The sequence below is a fragment of the Gymnoscopelus braueri genome, assembly GCF_963280865.1.
Source record: "Gymnoscopelus braueri genome assembly, chromosome: 3".
NCBI lineage: Eukaryota > Metazoa > Chordata > Actinopteri > Myctophiformes > Myctophidae > Gymnoscopelus > Gymnoscopelus braueri.
Genome location: NC_137612.1, coordinates 4051319 through 4071582, shown reverse-complemented (window position 1 = coordinate 4071582; position 20264 = coordinate 4051319). Strand labels below are relative to the sequence as shown.

The window sequence follows — 20264 nt, the reverse complement described above, 5'->3', positions numbered from 1 at the left end:
CACACACACACATTCAATTACATATTATTATTGCTTTTTTTTTAATCTGATTACACCCCGGTTTAGATCAGGTTTCGTCTTCATTTACAGTAAGTCATGTTCTTCATCGTTCTTCATCGTTAATTTATTCTGTTCCATTGATGTGCCAATTAACACAGACACTTTTAACATCTTGTTGATGTGGATATAACCTCAGAACCTTTTCAAAGACATACGGTCATGAAGAGGTTCTTATCCCTCTAGTGCACCTGATGGAAAACATTCTGTCATACCATGACCAACAGGATTCCTTTTTATGAAAGAGCAGTTTCAACCCCCTGTCCCTTCCCCCCCCCTTTCCCAGTCACCGTGGTCAGCAGGAAGACTGGGGTCAGTGTTGAAACAGTCTGACTCGCCTCACGTCTTCTACTCCGTCGCATTCTCTAGTGTTGAGTGTGCCTAGAGGCCCTGGACATTCCCGTAGGCTGACGCCATCTCAGGAAACCACCGTCATTAGAAATGGCTCGGTGTATCTGGGATGAACGCCTGGGTCTTGGCTTTCTTGAGTGGCAGCATAAGGCTGGCTGTTGCAAAAGTGCTGAGATCAAGCCTTTTTTTCCGCGGCACAAAGTTGTTCAAAGCATTGGCTCTCTCATTGGTCCTTACCAGGCAGGCCAATGCCCAGCCAAGAATAAACAACAGTCCTCTGGCTCTAGTGGAATGAACAATGGCAGTTATTGGGGCGACGCTGTTACATAAAACATTGGTGGTCAAAGGTTACCATGCCTCCTCTTTGAGGTTTCAGGACAGTTAACTGTACGTGACCCTAGACTGACCAGTTGTCTTTACAGCCCTTTATATAGCAGGCTGTGGACCACCCGCTGACACACTTCCACTAATAGAACCCTAAACCCTATCTGTAACTTAGCTTACTACAACGTTTGTCTTTGCTTTTATACAGTACCGTTAGCCATTTGTTGACAATTAGAATGTTATGGATTGTATATTTATTGTTTTCAAATCAACCTTTTCATTCCCCTAACCCGGGGAGTTCATGGTGTTGTTTAAGCAAATACTACACAGAACATTGCACCTAGACTCCTTTCATGCTTTACTTAAGCCCCACTTTTCATTTCCAAATAAGTACAGTATTCTGCGTCCAACATTAAATCCTTCTAAATTATATTGCCAGTCATTCCATGGCTAGTTATTTCCTGGTTTAGTCTACTGTACATGTCTGTTCTCATCAAACAAGATAGTGTCCTCTAACACAGGGGTTCCCAAACATTTTCAGTTCAAGACCCAAAAGATACATTTGGTGGCTACCCGGGAACCCGGGCATTTTGTTTTAAAATACAAAATGACTATCCTTTTTTATCAGGGCTGACATGGCCGACTCTCACTTAAGCCCTATTCCAACAATTTCACAAGAGAGTTTACAATGTGTCGCATCTCAATGCGTTGTGAGCTTGTAAAGCTGCTACTTTCACAATGTTTTTCAGAATTTTCTTTTTGTGAAGATTTCGATTATTTTTTGAAGATTTAGAGTCACAACCCCATGAAAATGGGTCTGTGACCCAAAATGGATCCTGACTCCATGTTTGAAACACTGCTCTAACTGTAGCCTAGTGAAAGTAGTGTTGCCATTTTGTGAGAGAAATAAGCAACCCGGTCTACAAGCCCAAAAGAAGCAACTATAGGCCACATGAGCACTTTAAACCTATATACAGTACATCGGTTATTTGAAATTAGCCGATCTACAAGCTCACAACGCGTCACGATGCGACGTGTTGTGAGCTTGTAGATCTGCTATTTTCAGAAAAATCTTGAAATAAGATGCGGAATATTTGGAAGATTTTTTAAACATTCTAGCAACACACAGCTGGTACAGGGCTCCCTGGCACAAAACATTTTCAGATGTGGGTAAGGGACAAATACATTAATTTGGGGGTCCATGACATAAAAATATTTGAGAACCACTGGTTTAAATAATAATGAACAAATGTGGAAGCAAGCCCAAATAAGCAACTACACTTTAACTTTAACAACTACACAAGCCCCAAAAAACACAACCCGCATCCACCGATATTTACAAACAACTTTACATAAAAAGAATCCCAAAGTTGCTTATAATAAGCAGAAATGGCAACACAGGTTGTGAGGGTTTGAGAGGAAAGCCTGTAGCTGCCAGTAGTGATTGATGTTCTCTCAACCAAGCCCCTGTTGGGCCTCACGTCTCTGGACAAAACTCTGAGCTGAGGGAGCAATAAAATTGGAAAAGAATTCCAGACATTCAATCTGACTTACAAGATCCCCCGGCAATACAGTTTGAACATAGAATATGTTTTTTTACTTTGTCATATCCAGTATTATTGTTGTTATTGTTTTAGCACTGTCTTGTGGACCTTGCCACACTTGCAGTTTGCTGCTTCTACCTGTAGTTGAAACAGCTATTTGTCAGCATTGTATGTGCATACAGTACCATCCAGTTAAGACTCATCATCATGATCAATGATAACACTTTTTGACAGTACAATGGACAGTAGAATTAACTGCTTATGTTGGATGAAATTGAAGCAAATTAAAATCCTGAGTGTCAATGTATCTCTCAGTTACATTTTATTGTATATAGTAGTGACAATAAAGTACTGTATAGTAGCCTAGGTGGGGTTGAAGGTTGTTCCAGAGGTGGAAAGAGCAGCAGTGATATATCATGGTAATCAGGTTCACCTGTGCTGCTGTAACTTTTGTTTGAGCAGGTCCTCAACCTCAAAGACCCATCAGGCCCCTAGAGCCACGGTAGAACAATGAATCGGCCGTCGCCTGGTGGTCAAATCTGAGAATGCATTTGAAACACCACTGCGCATGCTTCTAGCGTTTGAAACCCTGGTGCGCCTGTTCGGTGCTCAAAGACCTCCACCCAAATTTGGTGCCCAAATGCGGAAGTAGAGCGTTCCTCCGGGTGCTTCAAACGCCAGTGAGCAACTTTCATTGAAATTAATTGGTGAGGGCGGGGCAGTCCACCCTCTAGATATATTCTAACTCTTATGCAAGGACCTAACGAGGAAAAAGCTCAGAAGATCCATTGTGAGGGACCAATCAGGGCCCAGTATGCAAATATGGGGGCGGGTTTATCACCAGAGGCATTTTTGTAATTTGCCCCTTAGAAATGCAGGTTCCACACAGAGATTCCAGACTAATATCTACTACAGTTCGCAGTGCTATTATTCTGGCCATGCCAGGCTATACTGTATGTACTTCCACGCATGTGAACGCACATGACTTTCACTGTTGGTACTGTCATTTATTCTACGGTAAAATATAACCTCTAGGGGTCCAGGCGCAAACCACATAGATTGGTAAACCAGTCTTACAGCGTGTTGCGGGTTCGACTTCCAATCCCGGCGGCCTTTGCTGTGTGTCAACGCCCCCCATATCTCTCCCCATTTCCTGTCAGCCTACTTTCCTCTCAAATAAAGGCAGAAAAGCCTAAAAAAAATATCCCCAAAATAATAATATATAACCTCTAACAGGGCAAAGCATCCACTTCATAAAGCCTGAAGTGATGTACAGTATACGGCAGTTCCAGCTGAATGAATGGAACTAAAGTTACGTGTACATCCAGGCGCATGCTGATGAAACCATGTCCCGTGGTCTTTACTCCACAGAGTATGAATGTGCAGGTGGAGGAGGTGAGGATCAGAGCCTCCTACTCTCAGAGGAAAAGGGTTCCCATCACTGAGGGCTTCGTGGAGGTGAAAGACGGAGGAAAGTGGAGACAGATCTGTAACCAGGACTGGACGCCCATGAACAGCAGGGTCATCTGTGGCATGTACGGGTTCCCTGCGGAGAAGAGAGTCAATAGTCGGGGCTACAAGTGAGTATTCTTGTATTACTAACCCAGCTGAAGCTTAAAGGGCTTTTCATATCAAGCACTATTCATAACTATATCGTTCACGATTGTCCTCATTATAGTTTTCTATTTTTAAAAATAGTAAAAAATGGCTAATAAGTTTAGGGATAATGGGTAAGGCGGCACCCAAGATAAGGCCTGTGGTGTGGACTCTGCTATCCACTTGAGTTACGATGATTTTTAAAACTATATATAACTTAGTTATAGTTGCAATGGTTGGTGTGAACATTTTTACATTTTACATATTATTGCAATATACAGCAATACATACTGTCCGTATAACAAATATAAGAAATTCCTCATGGTGCTTTAACTTTATCTCATTCCTTATTGTTTAACACTGTCTTGTGGACCTTTCCACAATAGCATTTTGCTGCTTGTACCTGTACGGTATGAGTAGGGAGGGAGAAGAAACGCCTGTATATATGTGTGGTTGTATGTTATTAAAACAACTTGAAAATCTGAATATAAATCATTTTTCACAAACAAAGGAGAAAAAAACCCTATACCCTCAAATATTTGTTCTATTTAAAACACTGTTTTGCATTCTACCCTTTAGGAGTAATTCTACTGTATATTCAGACATAATATATACTTTTAAATTGAAGCCACGTGTAACAAAAACATTTATGTTGATGTCAAATAAGGATGCTTGACATTTTGGTGTAACACAAACACTTTCTCTAGACTAGAGTCTAGTTCAAGAGGATTGGTTTATCAGGCCAGGCCCAGCCTGATGCAAGTAACCGTATTACATAACAGGGTTTGTTTACCGTAGCCTCTTCATCCATCTTCAACTTGTCACTGAGACTAAACAGTCTTAGTTCATACACCGTCATAGAGATTCTTGAACTAAGTCCAGCCATTGCTGGAGGTGAACTCAGAGGGTGAGCGATGTAGTTTGACAAACAAGATATAAGACAGCAGTTCTTGGCTTTATCTGTTGCTATCTCCCCCCTAAGTACCCTGTGTTACACTTCTCCTCAGCTGTCATGATCACATAATATTATGCACCATCACAAAAGACTGTTTTTCCTACTAAACTTTGCAGTGTTTATATGATATAATCCCTTTACATTTGTTTTCATCAACTTGTATACGGGGAGTGGAAACAGTTATTGTTCAGGTGAGATGAAAGGAGAGACGCTATCATTGCATATGATTACATAACCACATGAGCAAATCTCAACTATTCTCTGGCAGAAGTAAAACTAAATGTTTTTTTGGTAGAAAAGAGGACTTCCAGAAAGAATATGTTGGTTTGTCTTGTCAGTTTCCAAATAGAGCATTTTTGTCCAAAAGTACTACAGTTTTCCCTGTCCAGGGGCCTGTTCCTCAAAAGGTGAATTAAATAAGCCTGGATTTAAGTCAAATCCAGGCTTGACAAAGTCGGGTCCGTATAGCCTGGTTTATTCGGTTCCTGGAACGCCAAGCCAGGCTGAAAAGGAGCGACTTTGTCGAGCTAGGCCTTGTCAAGCCAGGCTGTGTCGAGCCAGGATAATGAAGCCAGGCTTCACTTATTTCTATAAAAGACCATGAAAGTCGATAGCAGAATCCTTGAACTTGACCAATCATGGAGCCCAAAACCAGAGCGGCGTTCTTCTCTGTGGCTGAACAGCAGCACTGCAGCAGCTCATGGTATCTTACAAGGAAGTAAAATTTATAATAAGCAAGAAAGGAAACACGGCCGCAATAAATATAGATCCAGGGAGAAAGCGTGGCAAAGTATTGCCGACAAATTAAATGCACAAGTTGTCCAAAAATATGCAATTAATTTATATACAAATCCATAAATATATAATTCAGTTAGGTTTAAACATAAGGAGTTTAAGTGAATGTTGGAATTATAATTATAAACACAATTATAAACAATTATAAACAATTATAAATTATAAACAATAATTTTCTAATTTCAAATTTCTAAAATCGAAGATCTACAAGGGAAAAGCTTGCCTTTTGGCGGCCGGGGGTCCACGGTCCACGGGGGTCAACGGGGGTCAACGGGGGTCCGGGAGTACACGGGGGGCCGGGCCCCCCGTGTACTCCCGGACCCCCATTGACCCCCAACAGAGGTCCGGGGTATACGGGGGTCCACGGGGGCGGGGGTCCACGGGGGTCCGGAGGTCCATGGGGGTCCGGGGGTCCACGGGGGTCCGGAGGTCCATGGGGGTCCGGGGGTCCACGGGGGCCGGAGGTACACAGGGGGCTGGGGGTACACGGGGGCGGGGGTCCACGGGGGCGGGGGTCCATGGGGGGCCGGGGACCCCCGGCCGCCATAAGACAAAAACATTTCGGGCTTGTAGATCTTTGATTTTCGCATAAGAATTGAATAAGTGTAGAAAAACTCATTGGTTTATGATTGGAGTCATTGGACTAACAGCTATTTCACAAAACTTGAAGAACAAGGCACTGGATTAATAAAGCTTGGCTGTTAGCCTGCTCCTGACCAGGCTAACTTCACAGCTAAATTGCCATGGTAACTAAGCTAGGCTTGCTTCAATTCTCTTTTGAGGAATCGGATAAGGCTAAACTTAGCCAGGGTGAACTGGCTAAACTAATCTTCAAGATAATTCACCTTTTGAGGAACCGACTCAGCTCTAATCCTGGCTAAATTAAGCCAGGATAGGTGGTAAAGTCAGGCTTTAGCTCTAATTCACCTTTTGAGGAACAGGCCCCAGGTCTGATATCGTCACCTTGCTAAACTAATGGCCAAAGTAATTTTTTGAGGAAAATTATATTTTTGCCTAAGTCAGCTCCTCATGACACTGGCCGCCTTTGGTGAAATCGCCCATCTCCTAATTGAAAAGGATCATGCTGTTCCCTCCCCTTTTAGTATAATGGTTCTCCCCAGTGTGACTTAGGCCAAAATAGGCAATTTTGTCACATGGTTTTGTGACTTTGGCCAAATTATTTACTGATTTAGGCCTTTTTAATCCTTTTTAAACCTATATAAATCTCTTATGTTACATAACTGACAGACAGTGTTATTTTCATTTTAATAGTCATAATTTGTTATAAACATTTTGGGTGAAATGATTAAGAAATATCATATAGTTTTGGATCAGTTTTAAATTTTTCCTGAAAAATAAAAAATGACATAGGCCATTAGTTTAGCAAGGTGACGATATTTTAAAATGAAGTTCCTAATTGTAATGAAATATTAGTTAAAAGACAATTTTGTTAACTTTTAACCTGAATCCTATCCTATTGTTCTCTTGTGAGCAGGAAATGTGGAAATCTGACGTAACCCTTCCCAATGCATTCGGTCTGTTTGAGAGCTCGCTCCCAAGGCACTGGAAAATCTCCCCTATGTAAAACATATCGGAACACGCCTTTGTTTAGGCTGCCTAAAGTTTTTCCAGCACCTTAGAGCACGAACTGTTAACACAGAGCTTTTTGGGAAGTGTTATTTAGTCAGAGGTTATGTTTGATATCTACCTGCTATCTTAGTAATTTTGTAGCACTTACTGTACTAGTGTTCTTGGCACACTATTTAATTAACCGCTTACCCTGTTGTTGGTTGACTAGATATGCTGTTTAAGTCGCTCTGGATAAAATCGCTTGCTAAATGTCTAAATTGTAAGTCAGATGTTCACATGTCCTCTTCACAAGAGAACTTTAAGATTTGAGATTTAAAAAAATCTGTGACGTTGAAGCATCCAAATGAATTTGTTTATGAGGTCCAGTGTTATTGTATGTCTAATCTATCCATATTGCGCAGCCACACCCTTTGAGACCATACAGTGGTCAAAAAGGTTCTCTGAATATTATTGCATAATTAGCATATGAGTCATATAGAATGTGGTTTAAGTTTCACCTGGAAACATATCTATCTGGAAACAGAATGGGGGGAAGATTATTTTTATTAAAAATATAGAGCCTCAAGCTATATAGGGCAGGTGTGTTAATCTAATATGATTTATTTGACCTAATCAAGATTGAGCAACTGCATAAAATTGGATCACAAAGTTTTTGTTGGACTGTATTGAGAGATAATTTCCAGACAAGCTGCTATTCTTGTTCTCACAGGCTGCTCTGTGACTGGCTACTTTGTTCTTAGACATACATCCCATAGCCTGGAGGGATGTTTGCCCACGCATGCGCGTTTTGAGCTTGTGAGCTTGTAGATCGTCTATTTCCGGTGTGCAACACCAGAACTTAACAGTAGGTTGTAAATGTAGCCCATGCTGTTTTAATTACATGGTCTGCTTCATCCAAGCCAGGGCCAGGGAAGGAAAGGCCCTGATTTAGTTATTATACTGTACTCAATGACCTTTCCTTAGTTGATGACTTCCATAACTGTGAGGTCATGGGAATGCCGAGGTATTCCCTCAACAACGCTGCCATTGTGCTTCACAGTACCAGATGGGAGATATCCCTGCTCACCTACCCAACAGAACAACTCTGTGCCTTGATAACATCATTAAATAGGTGAAATCTCCACTCCTCGTATTGCCAGGAATTCCAGGATGATCTTGGCAGATGTTTTCATCAACAAAAAAGGAACCAGTATGCATTCTTATGCATTGTTCCGGAGCCTATAGTTTATTGTTTATTTTAGATCTCCATTAGTGACTGCCTCAGCAATGACTATTCTTCCTGGGGTCAAATAGTAAAATTAAGCAGTACATGGATCAACCAGATGTATCCCTGTTTAGCATGGTTAGAATTTCCACAGAACATGCAGTCTTTGTTTCTGTCATTAACTTAGCGCCATGGTTTCTCTCTCTCTCTCTCAGGTTGCTAGCCAAGCGTCGTAAGAAGAACTACTGGGGTTTCTCTGTCAACTGCACAGGCAATGAGGCTGACCTGTCCGACTGCAAGCTGGGCAAAGAGATAGAGCTGAAGGGCAACAGCACCTGTGAGCAAGGCATGCCCGTGGTGGTGAGCTGTGTACCTGGACGGGCCTTTGCTCCCAGTGTTAGCGCTGGCTTCAGGAAGGCGTACAGGGTCGAGGTAAGCTACAGTGTACACACGTTTTGCTAACACTGCTTGCCTGGTGACTCCCAAAAAAAAAACATTTTAAGTACATTTAGACCACGATCGGCTCAAGTCAGCGTTTGGATGAGATGGAGATTTGTGGTGTAGGAAGTTGAGCCCGACCGATATATCAGTTTGGCCGATATATAGTTCATTATTTTATTAAGGTTGAAATGGGTGAAGTGGTCCTTTTATATATATTTTTTTATTTATCAAAAAGTTATGTTTATTTGCATTTATTTATTTGTTTCCTTATAAGTAACATGTTCTCAAAATAAACTTTAATCAATTCAAGTTTTTCAAATCAATTTAATGATTTAACACTTTTTTACAAAACATAAGTCACAACATGGTCAATCAGTGGTCTAGGACTCTCACAAATTGGGATCGGCATCGGACCGAAAAATCGGCATCGGTCAGGCTTTAGTAGGAAGTCTACACAGTAAAACCCTTAGTGCTAATTTAACAAATGGTGTTAACGTAACAACTGGGGCCCAGGTGTCATTTTCTACACTCTGGGTTCACTTGGTTCCATTTGTATACTCTGGGAATGTGTGATTAGTGTACAGCAAATGTACTCCAGGCAGTAACCACAAATCATGTAAGCCAGTGTGCGACAGCTAACTGATTAGAACAAGAGCTAAAATGGCATTTTCAGCATGAAACATAAGCCAGTGTACACAGTATGAACATCTTGCGGAGTAATGCAACACACGCTGAAACCTAGTACAAGGACACATGTTGTATAATAAGTATGTTTTGTATTTGAAATTCAAATCACATATTGTATTCTTCAAGGACGAACCAATCTGCAAGAGGTATTCTCTTCTACCGGGAGAGAAAGTAAAATTATAATGAATAAATAATACGTTCCGGACATTTGAGTGGTAATATTGAGTTGAATTGTGAATTTATGGCACCAGATGGCTGGAACAAGTCTTGGCATTTGAGGTTAGACACTACAGCTGTTTGTGTCGTTTACGAAACTGGCTCGGTCTGTTTCTCACTTCTAGTGTAAAGCTGTATTTATTTATTTTGGAATCCCTTACTACTTAAACCAACTGCAGTAGACCACAATCACATGGTGGCCATTTTGCTGTTAAGTCATACTCGGTTTTGGGGGGACCCAACCCTACCCTATACCCTATTATAATGTCACCCTATTATAACATTTCCAAAGTGTTAATGAGGCTGCTTAAAGCCAAACATCTGGGAAAAGTTGAACGTGTGAGCACTAAACATCAGAGACATTCAGCTGTTAATACACATTCTCTGTATTCTTTCTTTGTGTTAAACCTCATTGAAGATATCCAGTGGAGGACAAAGTACTCAACCCCAGTACTTGACTTAAGTATAGACATGCCCATATATGGGCATGTATAGATACGTTTGTGATGCCCCACAAGGCAAATTTAATATAGGTATAGGAATTCAAATAGGGCTTAAGAAGTGGTTAATTCATAATATACTTTTTTTTAAATACTTTTTCCCTTCCTAGAAATGTAGTGGAGTCAAAACAAAAGTACAAATCGGTCTTTGAAATGTAGTTGAGTGAAAGTCAACTACTGTACAAAAAGGCCCTCGTTGAAATTGACAATTAAGGTCACTGTGACCTGTGCTATTCAGCAGGTACGCTGATTAGCACAGGCGCTCTTAATGAGAGCTTTCTTCTCAGTCCAGAAGGAGAGTTCTTTAGATCTGATAAGTTATTATTTCACTACTTGATGCATCTTTAAGCTGTGTGAGTCACCCGAATGTGTGTTATTTATGTTTTGCTTAATGTAAGTAAACGCATACTAATGATCAGCTTGGTTGGTCTTGATTTCCTCTACTGTACAGATACTAACATGTTTTACTTAAGTACAGTACTCAAGTAAATGTACTTCATTACTGTCCACCACTGAAGTTATCAAAGATGTTGCTCTCTTAGCGTTTTCCCTAAATCATCTTATGTTTCGTTGTTGTTGGTCCCATAGCAACCCCTGGTACGTCTAAGGGGCGGAGCCATGATAGGGGAGGGGCGCGTGGAGGTGCTGAGGAACGGCGAGTGGGGGACCGTGTGCGATGACAACTGGAACAACCGCGCCGCCACAGTAGTGTGTCGAGAACTGGGCTTTGGCAGTGCCAAGGAGGCTCTGACCGGTGCCGGACTGGGTCAAGGTACATCATCAATGAAACTGAAGATAGATACGTTGTTGTCTCTTTTTTCCTTCTTTTTTATTTCCCCCCCTCTTCTCTCTCTTCTTTCTCTTTTCTGGATTGATTGATTGATTGAATACTTTATTAACAGTTTGCAAAAAAATCTAACATTGTGAATACCCGCTCTATTCACCTGTTTGCTAGGCTGTGTGTTTTCCACTTCCTGTCGATTTGATCCAATGAAATCCAATGAAACTGGTCAGATGACCAATGATATCCAATGAAATCGACAGGAAGTGGAAACACACAGCCTAGGAAACAGGTGAATAAGCTTGCAACAAGTCCTGATAAGATGTATTGTGGGCTTGTAGATCTGCTCTTTTTGATTATTCGATGAAACAAAAAAGTACAGACAACTAAGAAAATTATTGATAGTTGCAGCCCTCGGCGGATTAGTCTGGCCCCGCTCGGTTGTGATTGGATTTTGCTGCCCCCGAAGTTGTGGGGCGCCAATCAGGGCCCAGTATGCAAATATGGGGGCGGGTTTATCACCAGAGGCTTTTCTTTGTATCCGCCCCTTGGAAATGCAGGTTCCACACAGAGATTCCAGACTAATATCCACGCAGTGATATTAGTCTGGACATACCAGGCTACTAATACATAGGCTATCATATCATATCATAATACAAGGTAGCCTTCTCATGCTGCTCTGAATATCTGGGAATCCAAATATTATTGCAATATCATGGAGCATGGGAACCATATGTCCATTACTAGCTTTGAATGACATCCCACCTTCAAAGCAGTGTATTAGTGCATCGTTCAACACCACTTCAAAGGAGCTTTGGTAGAAATCATTGCCATCTGTGAAAATGAAAGGTAAGGGTTTGAAATGGAGGCATGCGTAATATCCTGCTTATTTAAACCACTGTCCAGCGTCTGCACTGTACGGGAACCCCTATGGATCAGCACGTGTTAAAGTGCTAGTTTAACCCTTTAAGACCGGGAACGCATCTAGACTGTGTGTCATTTTAAGATTTCTTTGGCTATTCAAAAATAGCAGATATACAAGCTCATAGCGCGGCACAGAGTGCCGCGCTATGAGCATGTAGATCTGCTATTTTTGAAAAATCGTGGAAAATGTGTTCAAATCTTTGAATATATATATATTTTTTTTAAAGCGAACATTTTGAACTCTGTTACAACTTCTGGGGGGGTCCCTGGAACAAAATATTTGTCCTCGGCCAAATACATATAATTTTTGAGAACCACTGATATTATACGTTTTTATTTCCAAAAAACTGTTTAGAAGACATTTGTAGAATCTCCCAGAAGCAAAGATTTGAGTCACAAATGTTCGCTTTAAAAAACTATATATTCAAAGATTTGCACACATATTTTCATTTAATATTAAAAAAAAGCAGATCTACAAGCTCATGAGCTTGTAGATCTGCTATTTTTGAATAGCCAGAGAAATCTAAAAATGACACACAGATGCGTTCCCGGTCTGAATGGGTTAATCGCTCCAGACCAGAATCAGCACATAGTGGCTCAGTGGTTAATCAGCACATAGTGGCTCAGTGAATCAGCACATAGTGGCTCAGTGGCTCAGAATCAGCACATAGTGGCTCAGTGGCTCAGAATCAGCACATAGTGGCTCAGTGGCTGCTTTGCCTGGTTTGTTTTGTTTGATATGGCATTCAAATTCAAACAATAAACGTACACATCAAATCATGAAATACATAGACGCAATAGCCTAAGAAAAGAATGCCTGCATAAAGCATTAAGCTGGTATCCGCCTGCTTATTTCTTATTGCATTTAATTTCTTATTAAAGCTATAAGAATTTGACTGCTTGCCATGTTGCTACCAGCTGTGTTGCTGGTAGTCATAAAACTCACTGAACCGTATTTATAATGGAGTTCATGGAAAGGCTAAAAATGTACAAGAAGACAGAAAAGACAAACACGATGACCGTATGAAATAACTTGCAACATCAGAAATGAAAACAGAATAAAATACTAGGATTAATATGACTATTTATTATTCCATGAGTGGGGAGACATTTCTTAAGCTTGGCTTTAAAGTGATTTTAGTCTCTTATACATTTACATTGGAAACGTTTAGGTATGTATAGAATAGCACATTAGTCTTAATACCTTTAACAGGAACCTTATTCAGGGTAATATAATCCACCACAGAGTAGCATAACCATGGTTCATATAGCCTACAGTATGTAATGTCTCTCACGTTATGCTCAGCAGAAAAGCGAGCAAATTGTACCCGAAAAGAACATACCGTACTCCTTTATAGGTTTCTGTAGAAGAATACTTTGCAGTATGCTTTGATGTGAAAGGCTATTCCAGTAAAAGTTATTTCCATGAGCTGACCTCTGGTTCCTCTGGTTCCTGCATGCCCGCACAGACTGTAGACGTGGACTGGCTGAGCATGTTTGTTTTCAGAAGTCATACCAAAGGCCCAAAGCAGACAACTGTCAATGATAAGTCATGATAGTTGGGATGGATTCCAGGATTAGAGGGGAAGTCTGAGATCTTTCCGTTCTTCTCTTGGTTCAAATTAGTTAGACCTGAGGCCGATTCTACAATGCTTTCTAAATCAGTAGTTCAAACACTTTCAAGATTTTTCAAAAAAGTTCAAAAATATCAGATGTACAAGCTTGCAGCACGGCACTAAGTGACGCGCTGTGAGCTTGTATGTCTGCTATGTTTGAATAGCCAACGCAAAAAACTAAAATGACACAGATGCTTTCCCGGTTTTAATGGGTTAAGATCAGTGGTGGAAAGTAACTAAGTACATTTACTTAAGTACTGTACTTATGTAAATGTTGAGGTATTTGTACTTTACTTGAGTATTTCCAATTTCCAATACTTTTACTTCTACTCCACTACATCTCAGAGGCAAATATTGTACTTTTACTCCACTACAATTATTTGAAAACTTTAGTTACTAGTTACTTTTCAGACATAAATTATGATATAATGAAACATACATTAACCACTTTAGCCCTATTTTATACCTAGGCTATTTGAAAATAGCCGATCTACAAGCTCACAACGCGTCGCGATGCGACGCGTTGTGAGCTTGTAGATCTGCTATTTTCAAACATTCGAGTACTTTTACTTTTGGTACTTTAAGTATATTTTGATGCCAATACTTTTGTACTTTTACTCAAGTAACATTTTGAATTCCGGACTTTTACTTGTAACAAAGTACTTCTGCATTGCAGTATTGACACTTTTACTTAAGTAAACCATTTGAGTACTTTTTCCACCACTGGTTAAGATGATATCGCGCTATTACACTTGCACTTGAAAAAACGAATTGTCTAGCAACTTCTAACTGGTAGACATTGTATTTTGTTTAATGACAATTTTTGGGCCAACATTTTCTCCAATATCTACATTTTACTTGTATTCAGTGTATCTTGCGTTATAAATCAGTTTGGACACATTTGACACACACTCGGCCTATATGTGTTGTAACATTGATAGAAGTATTCTTTCTATTACTAGAAACCTTGGATTATATCATAATTATATTTCATGCAGGGAGGTTCAAGGCACGTGGAATGCCTGTCTCATTCAAGCCAAATTGTGTCTCTGTGATTCATAGGGCACCCTGTTGTTTCAGTTATGTATTCTGTCCATTGGCTGTCGGCCTTTCTAAATATAGTCGCTGTCGGATGGAAACCTTGTATATCCAAAAGCGTTACTTTTCAGGAAGTGGTAAAAAAAAAAGAGTCTTTGTTCAATGGATCCAATGTAGTTATTATTTAGTCACAAGCTCTAGTTAATGTTTTCACTGCAGGTTCAACATTTATAAAACCCACACACTTAACCACTTTCACCTAAGTAACAGATCTACAAGCTCACTACTTTTGACGCTGTGAGCTTGTAGATCTTCTATTTTTGCCACTTTTGTGTCACACTGTAGTATGAAGAAGGAGGGCATTCATTTACGAAAAAACATCATTTTTGTATTATGGAGATACGAGGTTTCTGCCCGACAGTGACGATAGTAGCTATAGTTCCAGTACTAACATCACCAGAGAGAATCTAACGGAGGACAAACCAGCAGGGATGCAGCAGTCAGACTTGTTATTGTGGAAAATCCATTACTTTAAAATGAATTTTACTCGAGAAAAGGTGAAAAAAAGCAGGGGGGAAAAAAAAGTTTACTGTTCCCTAGTCTCTCGTTTTCATTTGACATGGGATGGCTGCTTATTTGCTTACATGGTGCTGGGAACAGGAAATCTTACATCTCTCTTTGGACCATGACCTGGTGCCACACACACACACACACACACACACACACACACACACACACACACACACACACACACACACACACACACACACACACACACACACACACACACACACACACACACACACACACACACACACACACACACCTTGGGCATGTTTGAAAGATTGCTGGAATTTACAGATTATATAATTCCAGATTCTTTTTTTTTTTTTTTGATCCAAGACACTCATCTTTTTTCTCTGTCATAAGAAACTGCACATAGATTATATAAATCCATATATTTTTTGGGGGGGGAAGCTGACTCTACTCTATTCTAATTTGGATAGAGTAATACGATTAATAGCCACCTTTCTGTGTAAAAAATAAAACAGTGGCAGCCAGTGGCTCTGTGTTTAACAAAACTGCGACAATCTATGAGTTATAAACACTGTCTCCCCAGTGCCATAAACTGCTGACCAACAAGGCAATCCATCTTCAAGTGAACAAATATTAAAATGTTTTTATTGAGCAAGGCAACTGAAACGCGGTTCAACACTGTGTTGAAACGCGTTGGTCATTTCAGTATCCTGGTCAGTATCCTGGTGTCACTATCCTGGTCAGTATCCTGGTGTCAGTATCCTGGTGTCAGTATCCTGGTGTTAGTATCCTGGTGTTAGTGTCATGGCCAGTATCCTGGTTCAGTATCCTGGTCAATATCCTGGTGTCGGTATCCTGGTGTCAGTATCCTGGTGTCAGTATCCTGGTGTCAGTATCCTGGTGTCAGTATCCTGGTGTCAGTATCCTGGTGTCAGTATCCTGGTGTCAATATCCTGGTGTCAGTATCCTGGTGTCAGTATCCTGGTGTCAGTATCCTGGTGTCAGTATCCTGGTGTTAGTGTCATGGCCAGTATCCTGGTTCAGTATCCTGGTCAATATCCTGGTGTCGGTATCCTGGTGTCAATATCCTGGTGTCAATATCCTGGTGTCAGTATCCTGGTGTCAGTATCCTGGTGTCAGTATCCTGGTGTCAGTATCCTGGTGTTAGTGTCATGGCCAGTATCCTGGTTCAGTATCCTGGTCAATATCCTGGTGTCGGTATCCTGGTGTCAGTATCCTGGTGTCAGTATCCTGGTGTCAGTATCCTGGGGTCAGTATCCTGGTGTCAGTATCCTGGTGTCAATATCCTGGTGTCAGTATCCTGGTGTCAGTATCCTGGTGTCAGTATCCTGGGGTCAGTATCCTGGTGTCAGTATCCTGGGGTCAGTATCCTGGTGTCAGTATCCTGGTGTCAGTATCCTGGTCAATATCCTGGTGTCAGTATCCTGGTGTCAGTATCCTGGTGTCAGTATCCTGGGGTCAGTATCCTGGGGTCAGTATCCTGGTGTCAGTATCCTGGTGTCAGTATCCTGGTCAATATCCTGGTGTCGGTATCCTGGTGTCAGTATCCTGGTCAATATCCGGGTGTCAGTATCCGGGTGTCAGTATCCTGGGGTCAGTATCCTGTTGTCAGTATCCTGGTGTCAGTATCCTGGTGTCAGTATCCTGGTCAATATCCGGGTGTCAGTATCCTGGTGTCAGTATCCTGGTGTCAGTATCCTGGTGTCAGTATCCTGGTCCATATCCGGGTGTCAGTATCCGGGTGTCAGTATCCTGGGGTCAGTATCCTGGTGTCAGTATCCTGGTCAATATCCGGGTGTTAGTATCCTGGTGTCAGTATCCTGGTGTCAGTATCCTGGTGTCAGTATCCTGGTGTCAGTATCCTGGTCCATATCCGGGTGTCAGTATCCTGGTGTCAGTATCCTGGTGTCAGTATCCTGGTGTCAGTATCCTGGTGTCAGTATCCTGGTGTCAGTATCCTGGTCAATATCGGGTGTCAGTATCCGGGTGTCAGTATCCTGGGGTCAGTATCATGGTCAGTATCCTGTTGTCAGTATCCTGGTGTCAGTATCCTGGTGTCAGTATCCTGGTCAATATCCGGGTGTCAGTATCCTGGTGTCAGTATCCTGGTATCAGTATCCTGGTGTCAGTATCCTGGTGTCAGTATCCTGGTCCATATCCGGGTGTCAGTATCCGGGTGTCAGTATCCTGGGGTCAGTATCCTGGTGTCAGTATCCTGGTCAATATCCGGGTGTTAGTATCCTGGTGTCAGTATCCTGGTCCATATCCGGGTGTCAGTATCCTGGTGTCAGTATCCTGGTCAATATCCGGGTGTCAGTATCCGGGTGTCAGTATCCTGGGGTCAGTATCATGGTCAGTATCCTGTTGTCAGTATCCTGGTGTCAGTATCCTGGTGTCAGTATCCTGGTCAATATCCGGGTGTCAGTATCCTGGTGTCAGTATCCTGGTGTCAGTATCCTGGTGTCAGTATCCTGGTGTCAGTATCCTGGTGTCAGTATCCTGGTCCATATCCGGGTGTCAGTATCCGGGTGTCAGTATCCTGGGGTCAGTATCCTGGTGTCAGTATCCTGGTCAATATCCGGGTGTTAGTATCCTGGTGTCAGTATCCTGGTGTCAGTATCCTGGTGTCAGTATCCTGGTGTCAGTATCCTGGTCCATATCCGGGTGTCAGTATCCGGGTGTCAGTATCCTGGGGTCAGTATCATGGTCAGTATCCTGTTGTCAGTATCCTGGTGTCAGTATCCTGGTTTCTGTGAAGTATAGGCGTAGAGGCAGCTCTGTGTACCTACGTAAGTGTCGAAACGCGTTGGTCATTTCAGTTGCCTTGCTCAATAAAAAATGTATCAAATTTATTTAATCAAAGGCACTCAAACTATTTTTTTAGTGGCGACAAAGCAACACTTCTTGGACTTTGTGTTTATGTATACCTACCTGTTCCACCAAAGAGCACCTAGAGAGCCATTTGATCCACGCAGCGCTTCCTTCCTTTGTTTTAAAATCTAAGAGTTATGTTTTGTTTGTCCACAGGGATCGGACCTGTCCACATGAACGAGGTGCAGTGCTCGGGGTTTGAGAAGTCCCTGACTGAGTGCCACTTCAACCGTGAGGCGCTGGGCTGCAGCCATGAGGAAGATGCTGCAGTCAGGTGTAACATTCCAGCCATGGGCTTCCACAGCAGAGTGAGTTTTATTAACAGCAGAGGATTCAAATATTCACACAACTTTTCAGCAGGCTGCAAAACTGGTTCTCAAACATTCTTAATTTGAAGGACTCCCATAACTCTGAGAGTGTACAAATGGATACAAATGGACCCCATTTGGTTCCATTTCTACACTCTCACACTTCTACAAGAGTTACAGACCTGCGATGGATCCTTGCGGGTCTGTAACTCAGAGAGTGTGGAAATGGAAACAAATGGACCGTAGAGATGGAAACAAATGGTCCATTTGGTTCCATTTCTACACTCTCAAAGTTAGGGACCTGCAAGGATCCATTTGGAGCACCCTCAAGGAACCCTGAGGGTCCCTAGCTGTCCCTGATCAAAGTGTGCCTAAATCAGTATTTTATGTGCTCTTGTATTCAGTGGTGGAAAGTAACTAAGTACATTTACTTAAGTACTGTACTCAAGTACAATTTTGAGGTATTTGTACTTTACTTGAGTATTTCCAATTTCCAATACTTTCACTTCTACTCCACTACATTTCAGAGGCAAATATTGTACTTTTACTCCACTACATTTATTTGAAAACTTTAGTTACTAGTTGCTTTTCAGATATAAATTATGATATAATGAAACATACCTTAATCACTTTAACCCTATTTTATACCTAGGCTATTTGAAAATAGCCGATCTACAAGCTCACAACGCGTCGCATCGCGACGCGTTGTGAGCTTGTAGATCTGCTATTTTCAAATATTTAGTACTTTTACTTTTGGTACTTTGAGTAAATTTTGATGCCAATACTTTTGTACTTTTACTCAAGTACATTTTTAATTCTGGACTTTTACTTGTAACAGAGTATTTTTATTTTGCAGTATTGGTACTTTTACTTAAGTAAAGAATTTGAGTACTTTTTCCACCACTGCGGTATTGTGTGTTGTCGATATTCTCACCATGACTGGGCCATCCCTTTTTCTCTCTCTCTCTGCTTTTAGTTGCGCATAAATGGTGGTCGTAACCCCTATGAGGGCCGTGTGGAGGTCCTGGCAGAGAGGAACGGCTCCCTGGTGTGGGGCACGGTGTGCAGTGACAGCTGGGGCACCATGGAGGCCATGGTGGTGTGCAGACAACTGGGCCTGGGCTTTGCCAGCAATGCTTTCCAGGTGAGATGTCTGGGCCCTGGTTCAGCCAATGCATTTTAGAACCCTACATTAAATTATGCTTCCTACATTTTTCCAGTATATAATACTCTTTGCTGAAATAGCTGAGCTTGTAGCTCTACTAATTTTGCCAAACGGGTTCATGTGGTTAATTATTCCATGGCCAGTGGTGGAAAAAGTACTCAAATTCTTTACTTAAGTAAAAGTACCAATACTGCAATATAAAAATACTCTGTTACAAGTAAAATTCCAGAATAAAAAATGTACTTGAGTAAAAGTACAAAAGTATTGGCATAAAAATTTACTTAAAGTACCAAAAGTAAAAGTACTAAATATTTGAAAATAGCCGATCTACAAGCTCACAACGCGATGCGACGCGTTGTGAGCTTGTAGATCTGCTATTTTCAAATAGCCTGTGTATAAAATAGGTCTAAAGTGGTTAATGTATGTTTCATTATATCATAATTTATATCTGCAAAGTAACTAGTAACTAAAGTTTTCAAATAATTGTAGTGGAGTAAAAGTACAATATTTGCCTCTGAGATGTAGTGGAGTAGAAGTAAAAAATATTGGAAATTGGAAATACTCAAGTAAAGTACAAATACCTCAAAATTGTACTTAAGTACAGTACTTAAGTAAATGTACTTAGGTACTTTCCACCACTGGACCATGGCCACAGAGAATACTCATTTCTGATCGGCTGAAGAGTCCTGAAGGTGCCTTTGTCTTTCAAAGAGGAAATTGCTCTTGTTCTAACCTCCATCAAT

General features: G+C 41.2%; 1 protein-coding gene across 1 annotated transcript in view; it reads left to right on the top strand.

The window, feature by feature from the left end:
- loxl2a (lysyl oxidase-like 2a) overlaps nucleotides 1-20264 on the top strand; it is a 52357-nt gene that overhangs the window by 18907 nt on the left and 13186 nt on the right. Inside the window, exons 4-8 of the mRNA XM_080424121.1 lie at nucleotides 3648-3856; nucleotides 8632-8848; nucleotides 10849-11032; nucleotides 18205-18356; nucleotides 19333-19500. Coding sequence (XP_080280247.1) covers nucleotides 3648-3856; nucleotides 8632-8848; nucleotides 10849-11032; nucleotides 18205-18356; nucleotides 19333-19500 — 930 coding nt within the window. The remainder of the gene's footprint in view (nucleotides 1-3647; nucleotides 3857-8631; nucleotides 8849-10848; nucleotides 11033-18204; nucleotides 18357-19332; nucleotides 19501-20264) is intronic.